Source organism: Lissotriton helveticus, chromosome 2_1 (genome assembly GCF_964261635.1).
Source record: "Lissotriton helveticus chromosome 2_1, aLisHel1.1, whole genome shotgun sequence".
NCBI classification, from domain to species: Eukaryota; Metazoa; Chordata; class Amphibia; order Caudata; family Salamandridae; genus Lissotriton; species Lissotriton helveticus.
In genome coordinates this window covers 155,466,348-155,492,501 of record NC_136059.1, presented here as the reverse complement: position 1 = coordinate 155,492,501, position 26,154 = coordinate 155,466,348, and the positions used below count along the sequence as shown (strand labels likewise).

At 45.0% G+C, this 26,154-nt stretch overlaps 1 protein-coding gene across 1 annotated transcript in view; it reads right to left on the bottom strand.

Annotated features, from left to right (window-relative positions):
- Nucleotides 1-11,062: 11,062 nt before the first annotated feature.
- CIMIP2B (ciliary microtubule inner protein 2B) overlaps nucleotides 11,063-26,154 on the bottom strand; it is a 130,826-nt gene continuing 115,734 nt past the window's right edge. Inside the window, exon 6 of the mRNA XM_078677231.1 lies at nucleotides 11,063-11,690. Coding sequence (XP_078533357.1) covers nucleotides 11,593-11,690 — 98 coding nt within the window. The 3' untranslated portion in view covers nucleotides 11,063-11,592. The remainder of the gene's footprint in view (nucleotides 11,691-26,154) is intronic.

Genomic DNA, 26,154 nt, shown 5'->3' with positions numbered 1-26,154 from the left:
TCTGCCATAGAGTAGGTCCCACGGTCGCAAAGAGGTCGTGGAGTGTATTCCAGATACTTCCTCGTAAAGAAAAAAGGTCAGAAGTCGGAATACAGACCCATTTTGGATCTAAGAGCACTCAACAAGACCATCAAACGAGAGAAATCTTGCATGCTGGCTCCCACCAACATATATCCTCACCTCCGAGAAGGGGATTGGATGTGTTCTATGGATCTGCAGGATGCCTACTTTCATATACCGATAAGTCAACATCACCAACAATATTTGCGATTTGTAGTAGGAACATCCCACTATTAATTCAAAGTGCTGCCCTTCGGACTAAAATCAGCTCCCCGGGTGTTCACAAAGTGCATGGCAGTGGTAGCAGCTGCTCTGCGGAGCAGGGGCATCTTCGTCTACCCTTATCTAGACGATTGGTTGATCAAGGGGCCCAACTCCCCAGAAGGTGAAGAACCATTTCCAGCAGTGTCTATGTCAAAAGCTGGGCCTACACGTGAACTACCAAAAGTCAACGCAACAGTCCACTCAAACAATCCACTATTTGGAAGCGCTGATAGACACCGAGCAAGGAAAAGTGTTTCCTTCGAGGAGAGACAATTATCCCTCATTCAGAAATGCAGAAAAATACTGAAGAACAACTTGCCATCAGTGCGTCAGAGGGCATCTGTACTCGGATCGATGGCATTCTGCATTTTTCTGGTGCCCAATGCCAGATTAAAAATGCGTCCCCTGCAACAAGACCCGGAGAACAAGTGGGATCAGCGGTCTACTCGCTGGGAAGACAAGATCTGTCTATCACATGCTGCCAAAGCATCAATCCTGTGGTGGATGAAGAGAGACAACCTGGAAGTAGGAGTTCCATTCCATCGAGCTCCTCTATCTCAGACTCTGATCACAGACACATCTCAACAAGGATGGGGAGCCCACATGGGCTCTCTTCAGACGCAAGGCCTATGGTCCTCAAAAGAGCAATTGTACCATATCAACATGCTAGAGCTCAGGGCTGTTCATCTGGCTCTCAAGGCGTTCCTCCCTTCGATTCATGCGAGTTCCATCCTAGTACAAATGGACAATACCACCACAATGTACTACCTGAACAAGCAGGGGGGAACTCGATTGAGGGCTCTGTCATTGGAAGCACAGTCCCTTTGGAACTGGCTGCTGGTGAGGAAGCTATTCATCATAGCAGTTCATCTGCCGGGGGAACAGAATTCTCAAGCGGATGCTCTCTGTCGCCACTTCGCAGAGCAGCAAGATGGGGTTCTCAGCGCCAAAGTGGTCGACGACATCTTCCAAGCTTGGAGCCATTCAAGCATAGACCTGTTCCCAGACGAGGAAAACAAAAAATGCCAAGACTTCGCCTCAAGATACTACCGACCAGGATCGAGGGAGAATACCCTTTTGATCAGCTGGTCAGGGGCATTTGTGTACGCTTGTCCACCCCTGCCTCTCATCCCGAAAGTGGTGACCAAACTGTCACACTCGGACACCACAATAATACTGATTGCTCCGGAATGGCCGAGGCAGTGGTGGTACCCGGACCTTCTACATATGTCACTTAAGCCACACAAGAGGCTGCCGTGCAGACCGGACCTGCTGTCCAAGATGAACGGGAGGATTCATCATCCCAACCTTCCATCACTGAACTTGGCAGCATGGCTCCTGAGGTCCTCCAGTATGGACATCTAGGTCTACCTTAAGACTGCATGTCTATATTGAAAGAGGCAAGGAGACCTGGTGGGACTACAAAATAATTGTAGTCCAACCAGGGGGCAGGAGGATGTAATCTTACCATATCTACTGCACCTAGCCAGAGTAGGTTTGAAATTCTCCTCCATTAAGGTGCACCTGGCGGCCATTACGGCTTTTAGGCGTTCGCCTTTTTAACCCTCTTTTTTTCAGTTACAAATGGTGAAGGATTTCCTTCAGGGCCTTAAGAAGGTCTGCCCTCCGGTTCGGCCACCTTCGCCTACTTGGGAACTGAACTTGGTACTGTCCAAACTGATGGGTCCACCCTTTGAACCTATCCACAAGGCGACCTTGCAACATCTTACATGGAAGGTCGTGTTCTTGGTGGCTATCACCTTGGCTTGTAGGGTGAACGAGATGCAGGCCCTCTGCTCCAAAGAACCTTATCTAGTCTTCCATCTCAATAGGATGGTGCTCAGAACACATCCGTCCTTCCTTCCGAAGGTGGTGTCTGATTTCACGTAAATCAAACTATTTCTCTACCAACCTTTTTTCCTAACCCCTCCCCTCCAGCAGAGAGGGCGCTACATTCATTAGAACTTAAAAGAGTTTTGAAGTTTTATCTAGAAAAGTCGAAGTCTTTGAAAAAGTCTGAACACCTCTTCATCAACTGTGGTTCAGTCAGAACAGGTTTCCCAGCAACAAAAAGGTCCATCTCCAGATGGATTGTTTCTTGCATTAAATTAGCTTACCAGTTAGCAGGGAAACTACTCTTGTCCGCTCCCAAAGCTCATTCCACAAGAGGAAAAGCAGCCACAAGTGCTTTCCTCAATAATGTACCGCTCTTCGAGATCTGTAAAGCGGCCACTTGGAGATCAGTACACACATTTGCAAGGTACTACTGTCTTGATTTGGATACTAGAGCGGACACTCAAGTAGGGCAAGCTCCTTGAGAAATCTGTTCAACAGCTGATTTTCGGTTGTTGTGGATTGGATCACCCTGCTTCTTATTTGTCTGCAGGTGGTTGATGGGCTTGCTATTCTATTCAGTGCTTATGACTATTGATGAGGATCCCCTGGAAGAGAAGGATAAGTTACTTACCTGTAATCCTAGTTCTCTTCCAGGGGTATCCTCATCAACGTCAAAAGCAACCCACCCACCTCCCCAGGCAAATGTGTTTATTCCTGAAATGTTAAAGGATATCTTTGTGACCTGACCTTCAGGGTTATGCAAACAACTGACCTAACTGTCACCCCTGAGGCATGATGGGAAGCTGGGGTCATGGCTGCCTTAAAGGCATGGTGCCAGTTTTTTGGTTGAAAATGCTTTGATTTTCCATGCTATTGTTTTACAATACATCCTGTAGGCTAACAATTTCTACAATTTACAAGTGTTTTCCTTTGCTCTTTATGAATGTCTTACTCATTAAAAAACAGAGTCCAAGTGCTACTTGCCCTCTTGTGTTTTTATGTATTGGCAAAGACAGTCTTTATGTGTACAATTACATTGATTAGCTCCATTTGGGGGCTGCATTGGTATGAGAAAAAATGATATATGTATGTATATATACATATATATATATATATATATATATATATATATATATATTACCTACTGGCGGTCGCCAGTAGGTATATATAGTTAGGATTTTTTCTCTATGGGTTTTTTGAAAATTCTATGTCTAATAACTTTGGCGTTTGTGGACGGAATTGGCTGAAATTTTCAGGAAAATGGCACATTTTGTTTCTGAGCAGCCCCTGAAAATTTTGGGGGGGTTCGTCAAGGGGGGGCCGAGAAAAAAGGGGGTCCCAAAACGCGTTTTTCCCATGTTAATTTCCATAGGGCGGTTGGCCTCACTTTTAGCCCGAACGGCTGAATGGATTTGCACGAAACTTGGCAAAATTGTAGGGACTGGTAGCCCGATGTGCCTTTTGTAGGTCTCAATATATGTGCTCCAGTGGATTTTGAGAAATTAACGTTTAAAAAAAGATATATATCTGTAACAGCGGACTGGGCAGCGGCCCAGGACGCGTACTTGTCGCGCAACGGAGCTTTGTGAAGCGAAGCTGATTGGTTCTCCGGCGTCTGTCAACATTCCAAACAGTCCGTAGCGGCCGCCATCTTGTCTCTCGGTAGGATCGAGAGACAAGAGGAGGTCAAAACAAAGGGGGAAATAACTATAAGGGGGCATAGTAGATCCTCGCTGACCCCCTAGGTTTGATGTGGAGGTTTTAAAAGGGCCCCGCGGGGCAAAAAAAAATAATAATAATAATAATCGAACGGCTGAATGGATTTGCACGAAACTTGGCAAAATATTAGGGACTGGTAGCCAGATGTGCCTTTGCTAGGTCTCAATATATGTGCTCCAGTGGATTTTAAGAAATTAACGTTCAAAAAAAGATATATATCTGTAACAGCGCTCCGCTTCGCGTAACGGAGGTTTGCGAAGCTGATTGGTCATTCTGTCACTGGGCTATAGTTGGGCTACATCTGGCTGATATTTGGGCTACATTTGTTTTTTTGTGTGTCTGGCGGCCATCTTTGGGCTACATTGGGCTACATTGGGCTACATTTGGGCTCCAACATATATATAGGCCAATGTAGCCCAATATATATTTTTCAAAGTTAATTTTCGTAAAAACCACTGGAGCATATATCTTGAGACATAGCAAAGGCACATCGGGCTACCAGTCCCTACAATTTTGCCAAGTTTCGTGGAAATCCATTCAGCCGTTCGAGCTAAAAGTGAGTCCAACCGCCCTATGGAAATGAAGGAAATGAATGGGTAATTTGTAATTAGCAAATAGCTCATCGCAAACTAGGAATGGTAAAGAATCGCTATTTATTCCTTAAAGTTCGCTATTTAGGAAATGCAAAAAACTTTGATGATACATATGGCGGTTCATCTCTAACAAGATAAGAAGCATAGGGATACATTTATGATGACTGGCGCATCACCAGGGATGTGTTAGTCATTCTGTGCCGCTGTTCCGTCACCTATGGTGTGCTGCATTTACAATGCGGCACATCATGGGGCAAAAACAGCACAGATGCGTGATGTATCTGTGCCGTAAAGGTGGCGCATTGCTGGAGTTGTATCGCAAGTGTGATGAAGCTCCAGCAAGGGTCGGGGGTGCCCCTGTCGCAGGGTTTCTGTTCTCACACAGAACTGTGGACAGAGGATTGGAACCTCGGCGAATTAGGGTGTCCCAAAACTCACGTTAGTAATCAAAAACTCCTTAGCAAGCTAGGTACAGTGTCACATTGGATATAACAAACTCTCAATGTTTAGACAATCCAGAATATGAACTTATAGTACCTCAGGATACGTGGAACTCATGAACAGTCGGTCGTTATATATTTCTTAGAAACCAGAACATGGAGTTAAGAAGAACACATGTGTATTTGAAATGTTTATTTACTAATGCCGTCTTCACAGGCGTAGTATCTTAGATAATACAAGTACACATATTATCAGTAGCAAAATTACCAGCATAGTTACTAGTACATAAAAAGCGAATGGTGATAGTATGTTAACATGCTGTAAATGAATAAGAGTTAGCAACACTTATAAGCAGCCGCGGGCCGTGGAGGGAGTTACGGTGGGGCAGGGAGGCGGGGAGGGGGAGGGGCAAGGTAGAGAGGGCTCCACCCTGCTTCTCCCCCTCCCCGCCTCCCTGCCTCACCGTAACTCCCTCCACGGCCCGCGGCTGCTTATATCTCACCCTCCCTAATACACATATTATATTATTTGCTAAGAAGGTCTCTTTGTGTTGGTTTAGGGCGTGCCCATACTTTAGTGTCTTAGATTTGAAGGAATCACATCAGCATACACCAGCTCTCTCTTCATGTGAGCCGCATCAACTGTTGTGTATGTGTGTTCGGCAAAGCAATATAAAACCCGCCTCATGCCCAGAATTGGCAGAAGTTGCACTTATGTTATGAGTATGAAGTCGTGGAGATCAGACCTCATAACAATTCTGTATCGTGTTGTTCTTGAAACTTTAGCACTCGCTGTACAGATATAGTTTAACAAGCAAAGCAGATAGTAGAGCAATAACATATTATTCTCATGTAAACCACGATGAACTACTAGGTGGAAAGCTAAAGCAACAACTAAATGTCGTGTGCAGAAGTTGCAAAAAAGGAAAAATGGCGTTTAAACCGGTAATGAGCCCATGCTAACTTAACACGGTGTAAAGATATCCAGGACCTAGATGACACCTCCCCATGATCCGGAAACGAACTGAATAAGATAATAGAAGTGCCATCTCATGAGAGCAGATTGCAAGTTTATATGTGGACGGTCCGCAAGGTAAAGCATTAAAAACTAGGAAAATTTAATGCTAAAGAAAAATAAAACAGCCAAGTACTTTATCGAGTCTTAAGCCAATAGGCAAGGTAAATAATAAAAACTTGACAAATAAGTCAATGAATTGTCAATGAAATGCTAGTACTCAGCATATCAAACATGAAAAAGGTCTATGACATAACTGTGTATGCAAAATAAGCTGCAACAGCCTCCAATAGGAAGTCACCGTCTTCATCCGAAAACAGTTCAGCCATCCAATTTAAAAGCGGAAAAGAACATACGTGCTCTCCCAGCACCGGATCCTCTATCACCATCAGAGGACAGCTCGGTGGGTTTTCAAGAAAGCTCTGTTCCAAGAAAGACTGTGCTGCCGCCAGTAAATTCCAGGGACCAAGTAGTCCATGCATCAATGCCACAGCCATAATCCTTTCGCCAGGACAAACCAACTCGTGAGTAATGATAGGAGTCATCAGCTGATTAAAGTCGACGTCAGGAGAAACCGGTCCGCAGAGACACAAATCAATGGCCCAATCGAAATCACAGGTCAGGCAGTGAAATACAGGCTGGACACAGGTGAAGTAGGAGAATCGAAAAGATAATCCATATGCCGTGCTTAATATCGCCAACGGCATTGTGCCATAATATTCTAACATGCGATTGCGGAACAGTGTCAGCAGCTGCAGGGTGGGAGGTTGCATAGGAGGGACATCCATATTTAAAAATGTAAAAAAGCACAAGAGCGTCCGCTGGTAATGCAAGTAAAAATGCCAATCCACGAACCAGAGTGGAGAAAATAGAATGAAAGGAAGCAGGGATGAGTCCAAAGATTTTCTCAAATGAAGTCACGAGACCACTGGTAACAACTTTAAAAAAGTGCGCCAGGGACTTTGCGGAGGATGCGTTAAAGATAGTCGGAACCATCTTGCTGAATTTGAAAGGCAAATCTGAATTGAAAAGTGTGTGCACCTCTGTACGGGTGTTCGCTATGTGAAGCACAAAAGTTTCACGGGCCGAACTCAAGGCCACCTCTCTCTGAGACAAAAGAGCTCTTATTCTTGCCATGCCGTTGAAATCTGTCCCAAGGTTGGTATTTGTGGCCAGATTGAAAACTCCCTATGTTCATGTGTGGGAGGAAATAGAACATTTCTGCAGCAAATAACCCGTTCACTTACTGTTACGATAAAAGGAATACTTTTAATTAACTCAGAACAATCTTCATTATTGAGCATCAAATAACTACCATTTTCCAACAACTTGAACGTGGGGATGATAGCAGGAACTGGCGTGCCTTGCAACACGCAAGCCATATTTGGTCGGTGTTTGTTGCATGAACCGTGTAACTGTATGTGCCTACACATTAGTGAATGATCTGGCGTCTCAGTGCATTCCTCTCCATTCAGATAAACTTCTTGATCATCTTTGAAACATCTGTATGTGTATGGAAGCGACCAGACCTCATGAAGAAAAGCACTACCTAAAGGTTCATAACGACCTATTGGTATATATTTCATACAATTTGAAAACTTATATAAAGCAAAAGGCAGCGTTATTAAACCGTGGATAAGGCACGTTGCCAAAAAACCCGCAATCCTCTGCTGATGATGTCACTGAGCATGTCATGAATGATGTAATATGTGACATCATCAGCAGTGGATTACGGGTAATAGTATCTCTAGTTTACTCCCCTATAGCTGTCTTTCTTTTAACATAAGTGTCTGTTTCCTTCCCTTATACTTACTGTTTTTGGTTCGCTTCCGGTTCGCGTACCGGGGAGCGAACTGGGAAGCGAACTAAGAGAAATAGAGGTTGGCACAGTTCCAAATATTGTACCAATTTTTTAATAACGGGGAGGTAGTTCTGAAAAGAACTTTTTTTTTTATTTTTCAGAACATTTTTTTACTTTTTTCGAATTTTTCTGAACAGTTTTATATTTTTTTGGGTTTTTCTTGGAGGGGGCAATGAAAACGATTCATTGTAAAGGGCTCAACAGGAGCAACAAAACAAAAAAAAGAAGTATTTATTATTTTGGGCGTTTCGTACAAACTTGCATATGATAGTCAATAGCTCTGTTGATCAGAGTGATGCTTTTTTCTCCGTAGGAAATGAATCCATCGCAAAATACGCAGATGTGTTTTACATCACCAAATCTCATTTGTATATTTGGCACCATCTCCCTGCCCTCTGGTCCCGTTACTTCCGGTACAACAGATCTTCTGGCCATAATAGGGAGATTATCTAGGTCGTTCCGAAACTGTGCAGCACTGTAGTTGTTAGGATGCCACCTAGTCATATGGCGATGCATTGTGTAGTTTCCGAAACTGTATTTTTTGTCGGTCCCTCTGGACAGTCTATCTTGACATATAAGGCAAGTTACGTATCTTGCATTTACTTTTTTCTGACCTTTGGGAATTTTTAAAAATTGCCAAATGAAGTTTTCTTTCCGGTGAGACGTCCTGGGCTGCTCAGGCAAAAACTGCCTCTCTTCGTGCTCGTCCTCCTGTTCCTCTTCTTCCTCTCCTTGTTGAATTATAACTTGAGCAGGTGGTCCACTCTTCCTTGGATGTGGTGGAGGTGGTGGGGAAGCACCAGCTGAAGCTACTAAAGAAGCCATTGCTCAGTGATCACAAAGGGTCTTTCTCTCACAATGATGAAAGTCAGAGTGAGGAAAGAAGGAGGGATTTTCATCATTTGGGAAAAACAAGAGTTCTCAACCAATCAAAAGTGTTCATTTTAGATTATATGACCTAGTCTTACATCATTAGGAAACCAAAAGTGAAATGAACCAATGAAAAGTGTTATTACCAAGTCACATGACTTGCTGTGTTTACGTTAAGCGCTTTGCAGGGCCTCCCGGTTTGCTTCCAGAAACCTGCGCTTTGCGACTCGCTTCGCGTACCAGTTCGCTAACGTTGTACGTCATATGACGTATCACGCGACAACGTGAAACGTCATGCGGACGGGAGGCGTCACGATGTTGTTTTCTAACGCGGCACTTGCGGTAAAGAAACGTTTACCGGCTCGCGGTCTATTTCGCGGCATCAAGGTCAGCTAACGGGAAGCTTCCCGATTCGCGAAGCGGGAACGAAGAAAAAAAAATATTTAAAAAAAAAATTATTCATAAACATATAAAATATATTTTTGGATTTAAAGAAGAATACATTTTACAGCTACAGATATTAGCTGTTAAAAAACCAATGAAATTCACAGAAAAAACCATTGGTTATAGACCATATATAGTTAGGAATTAGCATTTACAAAACCTTGAAAATTCACTGAAAAAACCATAGGTTATAGACCATATATAGTTAGGAATTAGCATTTAGAAAACCTTATTTTACTCACACAAAACCATTGAAATTCCATATATAGTTAGTTGCACTAACTATATATCGCGCACCCGCAATCCACTGCTGATGATGTCACATATTACATCATTCATGACATGGTCAGTGACATCACTGATGACATCACTGATGACATCTCAAATGACATCACTGATGACATCACTGATGACATCTGAAATGACATCACTGATGACATCATGACACACCAATACCAGTTACTACATAAGCACTCACTGATTCCTACGTCTACACACACATTCACTCATTCACCCATACAATCACTCATACATACAGTCACTTATTATTACAACACTATCATATGCACTCATACACCTATGCAGACAGTCACACACTGCCACTCATCCATGGAGTTACTCACACACCAAGCCAGTCCTGTAAAGAATCAATCACACTTCCATTTCTTCATCTATACAGTTAAACACAGAACACCATACTTCAGTGACATCACTAATGACATCACTAATGACATCTGAAATGACATCACTGATGACATCTCAAATGACATCACTGATGACATCATGACACACCAATACCAGTTACTACATACACACTCACTGATTCGTACGTCTACACACACATTCACTCATTCACCCATACAATTACTCATACATACAGTCACTTATTATTAGAACACTATCATATGCACTCATACACCTAGTCAGTCCTGTGAAGAATCAATCACACTTCGATTTCCTCATCTATAGTTAAACACAGAACACCATACTTTTCACACATATACTAACACATACTTACTCTCTTATACAATCACTGATACAAGTACACATTGATATGCACAGAGTCACACACCTCCCAGCCAGCCACACACACACTCAGTCTTCCATACATCCAGTCATTCTTCAATATGTAAAACGTATTTAAACTTTACAAAAACACACAGACACTAGATGATGTCATCAGTGATGTCATTTGAGATGTCATCAGTGATGTCATCAGTGATGTCACTGACCATGTCATGAATGATGTAATATGTGACATCATCAGCAGTGGATTGCGGGTGCGGGATATATAGTTAGTGCAACTAACTATATATGGAATTTCAATGGTTTTGTGTGAGTAAAATAAGGTTTTCTAAATGCTAATTCCTAACTATATATGGTCTATAACCTATGGTTTTTTCAGTGAATTTTCAAGGTTTTGTAAATGCTAATTCCTAACTATATATGGTCTATAACCTATGGTTTTTTCTGTGAATATATATATATATATATATATGTATGTATGTATGTATATATATATATATATATATATATATATATATATATATATATATATATATATATGTAGAGCTGTGCATATATGGTTTCCATATATAATTTTTTATTATTTCCGGGGTCCCCGCACATGGGCGGGAATATTCAGTGCTTATGACTTTGATGAGGATACCCCTGGAAGAGAACTAGGATTACAGGTAAGTAACTTATCCTTATTTACTGTAACCCTAGAATGAGTTGGGGCTCCTGGAAGCCAATCCTGGTCATTAAACTATTCAAAATTATCTTATTATATGATATGTCCCACTACCTTAGGAATGAATGAGCAAGTACACTGGATGGTCAGAGTAAAGCTAGGTCAAATGAGGTTTGCTTCAGCTGGTCTTGCATGGCTGTCTGACCATCTGCATGACTCACAGAGAAAGGAGAAGCTGAAAGATGATCAAAAGCTTACACAAGGCAATTTCAGGCAATTATTTTTATTTCAAGTTTTTTTCCATTAGAATAGTGAAATCATAGTCTCACATCACAAACATGCAATACAAGGTGCTACTCAAGCTCTAGAAGTTAACTAATTTATGCAATTCTGCACTACACCACCAATAGCTGCTTGGAAGAGCATGATAAGGTTGAGGTAGGTTCTTGTAAGTGTTCCATCTTTTCTGTTCCACAGAGCCTAAAAAACAGGTTCCATCCATAACCTGCATGTACCTGAGGTGACTGGAGCAGATGTTTCTCTCAATCTAGCTATCTCCGATATATAATAAGTTGTAGCACAGACAGCATCAGAACAGGAAGTGAGGTGCAAGCAGCCATTTTGTGCAGAAAGACACCATTACAGTCCCAAAGATTTCAAAATCATAACCATTCTATGGATTATTAAATAATACGTGCTACTTCATATATCCATTTTATTCTCACACTCAAAATGGTGTGTTTATGTATTTAAAAATAGATTCAAATTTTTTAGTTTCATACAATGACAAAGCTCGCTTAGGTTGTAGAGTCCAGGATTTGTTTCTCAAGTGTGCTCAAGCCCAGGGCATTCTGGGTAAGTTGGCCGTAGGTCTTGCCAAACTGGTACTTGTAACCTGTGGGCAAAAAGATGGAAATCATCAGACCATTGGTGCAAAATGGAATGGAAACTACTACCAGTATCTGGTGAGAACAGGGCCTTCCAAGATGAGTTCCTAACTTCATTAAGTTGTGGGCAAAATACACTGTTATCTCTTGAATGATTCTCATTGACAAAGCATTGACTATTCCATGCCACCCCCTGCAATCAGAGGTCTCACCCACACTGTACAAATCAACCATAAGGTACTTAGGCCCTGATTTAGAGTTTTGCCTACAATTTAAGGAAAAGGGGACCTGAACGTGACCACGAAACTTACTCACAAAATCAGTAAGTCTTTGGACAACTTTTTTAATCCAGAATAAATCAATTATTTTTAATCCTCAATTATTTATCAAAACATCATTGCACGATATTCACATATTTATAGACAGAAATATTTACACTCCACATTTATTCCACACAACACTTCTCACATTTGGTACCACTTTCAACCATGCATACACATCCTAACACACATGAAAAAATAATTGGCATCAATTTACACATTACATATTAACAAGAGTTAGTGGAGCTTCCGATCTCGAGGCAGCAAAGTTCCGTGAGGGACTTATATCTGTGGCCCACTGGATGAATGATAATTTCCTGCAATTGAACACTAAGAAAACCGAGGTGCTCATTGTGGGGAAACAAACTCATCTGTGGGGCGATAGCTGGTGGCCAGCTGAGCTCGGTCCTACCCCTACCCCCGTTTCTGAAGTGAAAAACCTTGGGGTTTGGTTCGACTCCCAATTGAGCTTTTGCACTCATACTAAAAAGATTGCTGCATCCTGCTTTGGGATTTTGCGTCAGCTTCGGTCCACTTTCAAATACTTTGACGCTCCCACCCGACAACTGATTGTGCAAGCCATGATCTTGACTAAATTAGATTATGCCAGCTCCCTTTTTCTTGGAGTCAATCAGGCTGAGCTCTCCCGTCTCCAACGCGTCCAAAACGCTGCTGCCAGGGCCCTGGTTGGCTTGCCCAGATTCTGCTCAGCTAGGAAAACTATCTCTAATCTCCATTGGCTTCCGGTGGCACAGAGAATAAAGTTTAAATTCCTGATACTGACATTTAAAATTTTAAAGTTCTCTTCCCCTCAGATTTTGCAGCAACTTATTTCCCCTTATGTCCCTGCTCGTTCTCTGAGGTCCTCTGCTCTCCACCTTGCCATTGTTCCTCGTTTCAAGAGATCCAGGACTGGCGGTCGTTCCTTCCAAGTCCTCGCCGCCAAGTTATGGAATTCCTTGCCTGTCCACATTCGTGCTATTAATGAGCTCCTCGCTTTCAGGAAGGCTGTTAAAACCTTTCTCTTCCCCTTAGGTCCTTAGTTCTGTTGTTGTGTTGTGTCTTCCACCTTCTGTCCGGTTTTTGTTCTGCTCTAGCGCCAGGACGCCCCTTTGCTGGGGCATCTGTGCGCTTTATAAATCCGGATAACATAACATAACATAACATAACAATTCAGAAAAAAACAACACAGGAAATCAGATCAAACGTTAAGTAATTAATTGTGTTTTCAAGAAAATATCCTAGTGTTGTACAGAAGGTCTACGCGTTTCGAAAACCCTTTTCTTCAAGGGAATTCTCTTCAGGACCACGTAGCTGTGAATTAAAGAACAAGAAAGGGTCAGTCTCAAAAGACGACCACCCCTGTGTCACTAATCAAGAAATGAAGGGAGAAGCTAATCCTACCTCAAGGTGCTTGTTTTCTTTAACCTCAAGGATTCTGAAATAGACAACAATAGCAGGCAGGCTCAGAATGGTATATAGCTGCTCAGCAAAACGACTAGCAGAGTCATAAACACCAGGGCATTTGTAACCATATCAAATACTCACATAGATCCACTTATACCGCTTGTGTCAACTGGAGTGTGAAATCTGTGTGGTTCAAAGGGCATGTGTTATTAAAAGGGCAAGTGTTCTTGACAGTGCTTCTCTAAGTGCGGCGGGGAACAAAGGAGCACGTTGCCGCATTACTTACTTATTTAACTTTGTTTAGATGGCGTATGTATGAGTTCCGCCGAAAAACCGTTTGACCGGGGGTAAATAAATTAGCTCGCAGCGAGGCAATGTTAATTATTAAGTTCAATACAACAGTGGAAGGCCTTAATGAACTGTCAGAACTCTACCGACTTTAAGAAAATCAAGTAATTTTGGCCTTGCAGTTGTAACACAGTGAATCTGAGGACCAAGCTTACACCCGACTCAATATACCATGTTGCACCATTAAAGCTTAAACTCCACCTGACCGCGAAAAAAAAATAAAAAAAAAATAATAAAATAGCCTTGCACAAACATCCAATTATCTGGTTTAAGAGATATATAGTTCGATAACATTGACCACCGGCAACGTCACATAGAGACTAGTCCCCCCCCCCTTTTTTCCAAAAATCTTCGAGACTAGTTCTCCGTCCCCCCCAAAAACTCCAAATCCCACAATCCCTAGCAACAGGAAGGAACGTTGCGCGAAACCTCATACGAGACCCACGCTGCCACACAGGCAGTTTTCCACTAACGGAGGTTGTGGAGAGACGCTGACAGTATGTGAAGACTGCTGTGTACGGCAAAAGACAGAAAAAGAACGGGTAAGAATGAACGAACGGTCTGAATGGCACTCTCAAGCCACTCTCCCGATGGATACGAGGCTCCAATCACTTACGAAGCTTTCTGTTGTATCCCTACAGAGAGGCACCCGCTACCCGCACTTAATCCCCCGGTCAAACGGTTTTTCGGCAGAACTCATACATACGCCATCTAAACAAGTAAGTAATGCGGCAACGTGCTCCTTTGTTCCCCGCCGCACTTAGAGAAGCGCTGTCAAGAACACTTGCCCTTTTAATAACACATGCCCTTTGAACCACACAGATTTCACACTCCAGATGAGACAAGCGGTATAAGAGGATCTATGTGAGTATTTGATTTGGTTACAAATGCCCTGGTGTTTATGACTCTGCTAGTCGTTTTGCTGAGCAGCTTTATACCATTCTGAGCCTGCCTGCTATTGTTGTCTATTTCAGAATCCTTGAGGTTAAAGAAAACAAGCACCTTGAGGTAGGATTAGCTTCTCCCTTCATTTCTTGATTAGTGACACAGGGGTGGTCGTCTTTTGAGACTGACCCTTTCTTGTTCTTTAATTCACAGCTACGTGGTCCTGAAGAGAATTCCCTTGAAGAAAAGGGTTTTCGAAACGCGTAGACCTTCTGTACAACACTAGGATATTTTCTTGAAAACACAATTAATTACTTAACGTTTGATCTGATTTCCTGTGTTGTTTTTTTCTGAATTAACTCTTGTTAATATGTAATGTGTAAATTGATGCCAATTATTTTTTCATGTGTGTTAGGATGTGTATGCATGGTTGAAAGTGGTACCAAATGTGAGAAGTGTTGTGTGGAATAAATGTGGAGTGTAAATATTTCTGTCTATAAATATGTGAATATCGTGCAATGATGTTTTGATAAATAATTGAGGATTAAAAATAATTGATTTATTCTGGATTAAAAAAGTTGTCCAAAGACTTACTGATTTTGTGAGTAAGTTTCGTGGTCACGTTCAGGTCCCCTTTTCCTAAATTGTAGGCAATACTGGTGCTTGTTTTTGGTTTTTTGTTTATAGTGAGGCTTGTCCTTATTGCCCGTGAGCCCAGACCCAGTTTTGGTTACGGCTGATTTAGAGTTTGGCGGACAGGGTACTCCGTCCTAACAGCGGCATCATTTAGAGTCAAGCAGAACTTCAATATGTCAGCAACAGTCACTACTCTGTCTCTGCCGCTGACATACACCCTGATGGCTGAAGTAAGAGGTGCCAGAGTTTTGGCTATTTTCCACCCACCTACCATATTTAGAGCAGGTGGTAAAATATCCAGGGCCTCATTTATGAAAAGTGACGCATCGCTGCGTGAAAACAGCGATGCGTCACTTTTCACTGCGCCCTCCTTGCACCACCAATGATGCGTCATATTTACAGTATGACGCATCAATGCGCAAGGAGTTACAGATACGTCAGTATTTCTGACGTATCTGTATGGCGCAAAAGTGGCGCATTGCTGGAGTGTGTCACAAAAGTGACGGAATTCCAGCAATGTATCCTTTCACATGGTGCAAGCCCCATGTGAAAGGGCCTGCGTCAGTCTTACGCCTGCTGTGAGGCAGGCGTAAGAAATTGATGCATTTGTGTTCTAGAAGTGGCGCAGTGAAATCACATAGATTTCACTGCCTCACTTCTACGACCCTTTCTTGCGTCAATACGTCCCCCATGCATACATTATACCTGGCGCAGGTATAATGTGGCGCAGGGGTTTACAAAGTGACACATCTACCTAGATGCTTCACTTTGTAAATATGGCGCAACAAGGCACATTTTTTACGCCACTGGTGCGTCACAAAAAGTGACGCACCAGTGGCGTAAAAGTGACGCACTGCCTCATAAATGAGGCCCCCAGTTTTCAATATCCGTCACAGGATGTAAAACCTGGCAGTAACCAGCAGTCAAAAGTGCAAAATGGCCTCTGCACCAAGGGAGACAATTCTCATGGTGCAGGTCTCCCTGGTGCAGGGATCGTTAGTTATTGTAAAAACACAAAATCCTGCTTTGACATTTTTTGAAGTTAAAAAAACAGGAAAAAGTTTTGATGGATAGAACCGTTATGCTAATGGAGTTGTCTTTCAAACTCTTAACACACTGATAGGAACTGCCATCACTGAGGTTTCTACCAATATAAAGAGATGTGTGCGGGGCCAGCAGACATCTCTAGAATTGGGTGCAACATGGTGCATGCATGATGCAAGCCCTAAAATGACATATTTGCAAGCCATGCAAGGCTACTTTGAGGGCCTGCATGGCTTAATTAATTAGGATTAACGCAATGTAGCGCAAATCGCTGCGTTTAAAGGTGTTCAATGGGCGTTGCGTGGGTGTTCCCACGCAGCTCCCATGGATTTTGACGCATTCCCAGATTTAAGATTGCTGGTCGACCTGGGAATGTGCCAAAATGCTACGCCCTCCCAGGTGAGGCATAATGAGGAGAAATATCTTAATTTCTCCTTGCTAATTTCTCTTTCTGTATGTGCTGCATTCTGCAGCACACATAGAGGAATATGCATCAGGGGAGGGCCTCTTCCTGCACATAAACAATTCTGCATTCAACACAAGCACTCTTGCACTACTGTGCAAGGTTGCCTGCATTGGCGATAGGCAGCCAATTGTGCATCAGCACCAGGGAAAGGACAGGAGTGCGCCATATTGTAATAAATATGGCATATTCTGCCCTATTACTGTAACATAAAGCAGCAAGGTGACTTACTGCCCTGTGCTATTTTTACATAAATAATCCCCCTAGTATCTATTGAATAAAAAAGTCAGCCCTGTTGGTCAGATGAGTGGGTATTTCAGTCCTGTTATCGCAGATTAATTTGTGTCTTTGGGAACAAACGGCAATGAGGAAAATCAAATTTGGAACATCCCTGATGCCCTGAAATTTAAAAAATGCTCCTAAGGATTGCTTTTTGGGGGTTATTTTGTTGAGGAACACCTTCCTGCACAAAAACAATCCTGCTTGTAACACAGCCACCCTTATACTATGGTGAAAGGGTGCCTGCGTTCCCTGATGTGCTGACATTTTAGAAATGCCCCATAGGATTGTTTTTTTCTCCCATTCTTTTCCTCCACTGGCTTGTGATTTCACAGCAGAAACCAGAACTAAGGGTGATAAAAGCGGGGCTGAGTTGGCCTGTTGGATAGAAGGAGATCACAACGCTCTTGTTAGGTTTCTCCTGGATGGCAGTGATTGGATGCCAGAGTGGGAATGTTGGCCTTCCGTTGAAGGGAGACCTCAAAGCCCCGATTATGGCTGTTTTGAAGGTGGTAAATGGACACCACAGTGTTACTGTTGGATTTCTGCGGGAGCGAGACCGTAACAACCTGATTATGTCACTCTGATGATAGTGAGTGGACACTAGGATATGATTTGTGGCTTTCCATTGGAAAGCGAGAACTGCCGATGCCCTGATCATGTCTCTTTTTGATGAACCTAGGCACTGACTTGACTCCGACAACCGGCAACCCAGCCTACCCTTACCGCCTGGACCTCTGTCACCAAAGAAGACACCGCCAAGACCATGAGAATCATAGACTCAGGAGCCACCACTGACCCCTGTCCGCCCCACATCTTTCACAGAGCCATCTCCGCCATAGCACCTGAACTATGACGTACCATCAACTGCTCCCTCGGCACAGGCACATTCCCCGATGACTGAAAATGCGCAGAAGTCAAGCCCCTCCTCAAGAAGCCCACCGCAGACCTGACGGACCTCAAGAACTACAGACCCATCTCTCTCCTCCCCTTCGCTGCCAAAGTCACTGAAAGGATCGTCAAAAGCCATCTCACAAACTTTATAGAAATCCAACTTGATCCTCAGCTCATCCCAATCCGGATTTTGCAGCAACTTCAACACAGAGACCGCCTTCTAGCCGCCACGGATGACATCCGCACCCTCATCAACCAAGGCCACACGGCTGCCCTCATCTTACAAGACCTCTCAGCAGCCTTCAACACCGTCTCCCACCACACACAAGCTGCCAAACATCATGACGCCGGCATACGGGGAACCACCCTTGACTGGCTCCACTCCTTCCTCACTGGCCGAACCCAAAGAATCAGGCTCCTGCCCTTCCTGTCGGAACCCACGGAAATCAGCTGCAGAGTGCCACAAGGATCCTCACTCAGCTTTTCAACATTTACCTGGCTCCTCTCACCACCATCGTCAGAAAACACTGACTCAGCATAGTATCCTACACAGACAACACACAGCTCATCCTCTCCCTCACCAACGAACTCAACATCACCAGACACAGCTTTCAGGAAGGAATGAAAGACATTGCTATCTGGATGAGCAGCAGCTACCTTAAGCTCAACTCAGAGAAAAAAGAAGTCCTCGATCTCGCACCCACCCCCTCCGCATGGGACAACACCTGGTGGCCCACCGCCCTCGACAACCCTCTCACACCCACAGACCACGCCCGCAACCTCAGCATCATATTCGACTCCTCCCATAGCATGAATAATCAGATCAATGCCGTATCTTTTGCGTGCTTCAACATCCTCTGCAAGACAGTGGCGCTGTCCAGCTAATTTCGGTATGAACACAACAACAGCGTCAACCCATTCTGAATAGCGCTCTTGAAGTTCAGTCTCTTCTTGTTCGTCACTCGAGGCATCTGGGTCATTAAGGAGGGTATTACCCAGATTATTGGACCCTGGAAGAGGCAAAGATGTAGGTCTTTGTAAAGGTGTATGTGAGAAGTTGGCCTGGTATATGATGCTCACTAGTTCTAGTGATCACCTTGTACCATGCCAAGCAACCCTTATGGTGCAGGTTGTAAAGTCAACCTTATAGACAAGCTATCCTAGGGGTAGCATGGACTAAGCAGTCTTAGGCTAAACTCTGTAAAGGCATGTGAAGCAAGCTGTTTTACCATACACAATCCCTTCAATACCAAATGAAAGGACACCACACAGATATATATTGAAAATATATATAGATTTATTTCTACAAATAACCCTGATACTCTTTATGAGCACAGAAGCAAATGCGTTAAAACAAAACACAGTTTAAATACACAAAAGTTGCACAATTATGGATGAGCCCTAGGGGCCACCTAAACCATATACTAAAATAGTGGTATAAAACCCACTATGGGGAAAGTGAAGAGGCCTAGGGCCTGGGGAATCGCTGGAGCTGTTCGGGACTAGCAGTGAAGAAGTCGGGAAAGGCCCGCGGGACTCGGGTGCAGTGCGGAAAGTGCACGCTTTACCAATGCAATGTCAATGGTGCGTAAAAGTTACAAAGTTAGTTAAAAAGGAACCTTCTGAGTGACCTAGAAGGATGAAACTTTAGACACAGACCCTAGAGGTGTGTACCAGTGTGGGAACACCGGCAGAGCTGAGTTACCTCACCCACAGGAAGCGGGTGCACAGGGTCGAAGTAGTGTCGGGTTTTGTCACGCAGGTCGATGGTGCTTGGAGCTGAAGATGCTGCAGGCGGCTCGATGTGAAGAGTTCCGGTGGATCCAAGGGTGGATCTGAAGAGGTGAAGACCTGAAAGCAGATGGGACAATGTTCAAAGTCACTAGCCAGTGACTACCGTGGAACCAGAGTGGAACCAGGCGATGTCGGGTGCAAACAGGCATCAAGGTGTAGCTTCTCTCTGCAGCCACGTGGACACGAGGGGTTGAAGACGTCCAGGAGTCGGTCACGAGCTGTCCCACGCAGGCTTCTCGCTGTTGGCGGTATCAGCAACTTGATTGGAGCAAACAGGCCTTGGCTAATGCAAGCCACGCAGGAATCGAAAAAGGCTTGTTACTCAGACCAGCAAGGTCAGAGCAGGTGCTCCTTTTTACAGGAGCGAGGGCAAGTCTGGAGCAACCAGACCCGCAGTGTAAATTGAAGGTTTCGTCGCCAAGATGGCCGCTAGCCACGTGGCAAGTAGCCGGGATGGCGCGTCGAGTGGCACAGTGCAAAAGGGCCCCACACAGATCGTGGAGATGCTGGGGGGCTGATCTTCGGTGCAAGGGCTGCTCGAGGTTGGGGCTTCTCAAACCCCAAAGCACAGCGTCGAGGGTGCCTCTGATGCTGCGCAGTCAGCGTCTCGGGGGTCTTTCAAGAGGTCCGGTCCCACGTCTCTCGGTGCCTCCACGGGTCCCTTCTTTGCAGGGACTGTGGATCGGGCGGTGAGAAGTCTGGGAGTCTGGGTCTTGTCAGGCTCTGGGCTCGGGCTCCGGCAGGAGGCGGCGGCAAAGCAGACGTCGAGTTGCTGGTTGGTGCCTGCGTTCACAGGGTGGTCACTCCTTGGCCACAAGGGAGATTCTCTTCCGTCTTCTGTGCAGCAGAATGTCAAAGTCCAGTCTTGTTCTGTATTTCAAGTTGATTCAGGATGATCTGAAGTCTCAGGACACAGCTCCCACTCTTATTCGAATCTGGGGGGCCGGATCACCTACTAGGTCCCTCCTCTGGGTGGAACCAGGAAGGGGGGTGGTTACACCCCCTTTCCTTTGTCCAGTTTCGCGCCAGGACTGGGGCTGGAAAGCCCCAGAACCAGTTTGAACTGGCCTATGCACAGGGACACCTTGTGTGCCCCAGGCATGTCTGATTCTATTCAGCCCTGTCCTACCCAATACACAAAATCCTGTCTGGAGTGGTGCTAGCACCTCCCCAGGCAGGAAACCCTTTGTCCAAGCTGCCCTCGCTGGAAGGACTCCCAGCAGCAGGAGGTCAGACTTGTGTCTGTGGTGGCAGCATCCATTTTGTGATGCTAAGGCTCTGTTTAACTTTAACCGGGGTTCAGGCTAGGTACATGTCGTGTCCCTCTAGAAGGGTGGGATGCTACCCCCGTCGCCAGAACTGGCGAGGGGGTAGTATTCCAATTCGTATGACACCTTACTCGACATGTTTTGATAAAGCTAAACCCAAGATAGCATTTAACCGCAAGGTTCATAATGCACTTAAGAGTATATGGTATAGCAATATCATGAAACAGCTAAAGGACATGGTTCCGAAAGCTGCAGACAGGCTCAGCTCATGCCAGAGCACCATCTCACATATTTCCAAGCACTCTGCCTCCAGGATTGATGAGGCCTTCCATAGGAGTGACTGATAGGAACATATGTGTCCATTTTAGGTTAGGTATAGGCATACTACACCTAAGTAAGGGGTGATTACACCGACTTACCCCAGCTGAGTGATCAGCCAGTTGTGTCAAATATGGAGGCCAGGCCAGGGGTGGCACAATACATGCTGCAGCCCCTGGTAGGCCTTGGAAGCACCTATGCCCTGGGTACCTGGGTACACTGTTACAGGGGCCAATAAGGTGAACCAGTTCCAATTGTGTATGTACCTAAGGTACATGGAGTCCATTTTAAGGAGAAAGCAATTAGCCTGGGGCCCTGAATAGCAGGATCCCAGGCCAACTATGTAAAAAACCAGCTAAACACCAGGCAAAAAGTTTGGGGGTAACCATAGTCAGATATCCACCTTCCTACATAACCCCCCCAAACGAAAGGAGATAAGGCTATCCTTGACCAGGTAAGCCTATATTGCCTAAGTGGCCATATAAGGAAGTACCAGCTCTGGCTTGGTTACCCCCTGTCTCATGGTCCACTAAGCAATCCCTCACCCTAAGGGTATCTGAGGGTCTCCACCATAGGGAATCTCTACCTGTGGTGTGTCTTTGCAAAGTTAAAGGCTGGTGTTGGGATGGAGTACTGAAGTGAGATTCCTCTGTAGGACTCAGCTTCCTCCAATCACTCTCCACCATGTGTGCCTTTCTTTCTTTGACTGAGTTGCACTGTGCTCTCAGGGTCAACCTCTGGCTACCTAAAGCTGGAGGCTGGGTCCCTCTTGTTGGCTTACTGGAGGGACAGGTCAGGTTTGGGGCCTTGGGGTCCCAGGTTTGGCTGTGCCCAACAGAACCCATCTGTAGGAGGTCCCTAACTACTTTTAAGGGGGCTCCCTCAGGAGTTTTTAAAGTTTTCACCTCACTAGGACTACTAGTTTCGGTGCCCCTAATCTGTTGATGGGGTGCTTTATTTGACAGGGGGCCCTTTGGGGCTCACTGTCCTTCTTGTCCTCTGCATCCCTGGGCTGAGTAAGGCAAGGTAGAGAGGGGCAGGATACCTGCTCCAGACTGGGTCCCACCTGAGAAGGGTCCACTGTCATCAGAGGCTCTGTCAGGCCAGGCCTAACAACCTCCGGGACAGTTCCTTCATCAGGGGTAAGATCAGTTCCCTGAGGAGGCTGATCCTTTCCTAAAGTCTGGTGGGAGGGAGATTTCTCTTCCTCCTCAATGCTCTCTGTTTGTGTGGAGTGATCCATCTTTTCAGGCTTCACAACACATGTATCAGTTTGAGTTTGGGCTGTGGCCATCACAGCCCCACCAACCTTTTCAGGAGGAGACTCAGTTTGGGTATGGGCTGTTACCATCACAGCCCTGCTAATCTTTTCAGGAGGGAAGTTAGCTAAAGATGGGGCTGAGGTTTGCTCAGCCCTACCAACCTTTTCAGGAAGGACATCTTGGATTGGGGCTGTAGCCATCACAGCCCCACTAACCTTTCCATGGAGATTTACCATTCTAGAATGGGTTTGTTGTTCAACCTCAGCCCAGGCTGAGATCTCTAAATCATTCCCCAGTAGACAATCTACAGGCAAGTTTGGGGACACTGCCACTCTCTTTGGGCCAGTGACTCCTCCCCAGCTGAGATTTACCACTGCCATGGGATGATTTTTCTGAACTCCATCAATGTTTGTCACCTGATATCTGGCATCAGGTAAAAGTTGCCTTGAGGGGACTAGACATTCAGTCACCATGGTGATGCTAGCCCCTGTGTCTCTAAAGGCCTCAACTTTCAAGCCATTGATGAGGGGTTCTTGTCTATACTTGCTCAAAGTGTTTGGGCAGGTAGTGAAATTGTCAAACCCCATGCCAGTCTCATAGACAAGAGTATCTGAGGTAGGGGACCTGGTTAGGCCAGAATCCATCTGTCCTCCAAAAGTAAACCCACCCAGATTCCTGGGTGTGCTCCCACTTCCTGGGGGATTACTGCTGACAGTAACAGGAGGTGTTGGAGCTGGCTTTGGAGGTATATTCTCTTTATTGCCATTCTTGGGACAACAGCTGTCTGTTTTGTAATGCCCAACCTGTTTACAGACATGACAATAAGGCTTTTTCTGGGTTGAAGAAGTGTCCTGGGACCCACCCCCATCCTTGGAGTTTTGGGGCCCTGGGGAAGTCTTTTGCTTACTTTTATCCCCACCCTTCTCTTGAGGCTTGGTAGTCTCTTTCTTTTGGTCACCACCCTGGTTCTTAGGCCTGATCCTGGTTCTGACCCATTTGTCTGCCCTCCTACCCAATTCTTGAGGGGAGGTCAGATCAGAGTCAACCAGGTGCTGATGTAGAAGCTGATTTTGCCAATTACTTAAGATTTGCTCTCTCATAATTAAATTATACAATCCTGTATAGTCAGTAACCTTACTTCCCAGCAACCAGCCCTCCAGAGCCTTAGTGGCACATTCAACAAATTCAGACCAGTCCTGAGTCTGTGTCTTCTGGGTGTCTCTGAACATTAACCTGTACTGTTCAGTGGTTAAGCCTAACCCATCAATCAGAGCACTCTTCAGGACCAGGTAGTTTCTAGAATCCCCATCACTAACTGTGAGGAGTCTGTCTCTGCCTCTACCTTCAAAGGAGAGCCACAAGATTGCTGCCCACTGCTCCTGAGGGACCTGCTGTACTTTGCAAGCTCTCTCAAGTGCAGTCATCCATTTGTGGATATCATCCCCAACTTTGTTGGGGGGCACAATCTTACTCAGGTTTCTATTGTCATATGACCTGTCCTTATCCTTAGGGATAATGCTGCCACCAGTGGATTCTAATCCACTCTCTCTAGGCTGTCTTGCTCTAGCAAGTTTCTCTTTGGCCAGGGCAACTTCTAATTCTTGTCTCTGGATCCTAAGTTCAGCCTCTCTCATTTTGGCCTCATGTTCCCTTCTCTGAGGGCTAGTCAACTCCCTTCTGGAGTTGCCATGAGAACCTTTAGAAACATGGGAAGTATTGGATTCACCTGAGTGATTCCTCCTCCTCCTATGCTCCTGGTTAAGTCCATTTAGGGGTCTGAATGGGTTGGACCCACCTTCAGTCCCAAATAAGCTTAGGTTAGCCTGGTTAAGCCTGCTGACTAACACCTGGCTATCTCTATCATCATCAGACTCACTTTCTTCAACCTCCTCCCCCTCTTCTTCCTCAGGCTGAGTATTCCCAGTGGTCTGGTCTTCCTCATCTATCTGGACAACAGGGGCAGGGGCATCAGGGTTATCATCTTCAGAGGGAGAAACTTCCTCACCAGTCCCTGAGGTGCCTGGCTTGGAGTTCTTTAGAGCTTCAGACTGGTCTAACAGCTCTCTGAGGTGTCCTGCTGTAAGAGTAGGACCTGTTTTGATTCCTCTCATGGAACACAGTTGCCTCCGTTCCTTAAATGGAAAGATAGCAAATTTGGATGGTGCCCTTGGAGGGTCACTCTCAACAGAGGTGGTTCCAGTGGATCCCTCTGCTCCAGACATTGCTCTAGTGTGGTGGATGTGTTGCAATCTACCTACACTTGTGTTTTCCTACAAAACCTATCTAGTAGTTGTAGTCAGGGTGTGCTACTCCCTATCCTCTACAACAACTAAGTTCAGTAGAACTTAAGTATATCTAGTCTTGTTTTAGTGTACCTATCAGGTACCTGTATGATCTTTCAAATGATATTTTCAAAGATTGTAATGGTAAAACAACAGCAAGCTCAAATCCCAATCCGCTGCTCACCAATGTGAGAAGTTGGCCTGATGATGCTCACTAGTTCTAGTGATCACCTTGTACCATGCCAAGCAACCCTTATGGTGCAGGTTGTAAAGTCAACCTTATAGACAAGCTATCCTAGGGGTAGCATGGACTAAGCAGTCTTAGGCTAAACTCTGTAAAGGCATGTGAAGCAAGCTGTTTTACCATACACAATCCCTTGAATACCAAATGAAAGGACACCACACAGATATATATTGAAAATATATATAGATTTATTTCTACAAATAACCCTGATACTCTTTATGAGCACAGAAGCAAATGCGTTAAAACAAAACACAGTTTAAATACACAAAAGTTGCACAATTATGGATGAGCCCTAGGGGCCACCTAAACCATATACTAAAATAGTGGTATAAGAACCACTATGGGGAAAGGGAAGAGGCCTAGGGCCTGGGGAATCGCTGGAGCTGTTCGGGACTAGCAGTGAAGAAGTCTGGAAAGGCCCGCGGGACTCGGGTGCAGTGCGGAAAGTGCACGTTTTACCAATACAATGTCAATGGTGCGTAAAAGTTACAAAGTTAGTTAAAAAGGAACCTTCCGAGTGGCCTAGAAGGATGAAACTTTAGACACAGACCCTAGAGGTGTGTACCAGTGTGGGAACACAGGCGGAGCTGAGTTACCTCACCCACAGGAAGCGGGTGCACAGGGTCGAAGTAGTGTCGGGCTTCGTCACGCAGGTCGATGGTGCTTGGAGCTGAAGATGCTGCAGGCGGCTCGATGTGAAGAGTTCCGGTGGATCCAAGGGTGGATCTGAAGAGGTGAAGACCTGAAAGCAGAGGGGACAATGTTCAAAGTCACTAGCCAGTGACTACCGTGGAACCAGAGTGGAACCAGGCGATGTCGGGTGCAAACAGGCGTCGAGGTGTAGCTTCTCTCTGCAGCCACGTGGACACGAGGGGTCGAAGACGTCCAGGAGTCGGTCACGAGCTGTCCCACGCAGGCTTCTCGCTGTTGGCAGTGTCGGCAACTTTATTGGAGCAAACAGGCCTTGGCTAATGCAAGCCACGCAGGAATCAAAAAAGCTTGTTACTCAGACCAGCAAGGTCAGAGCA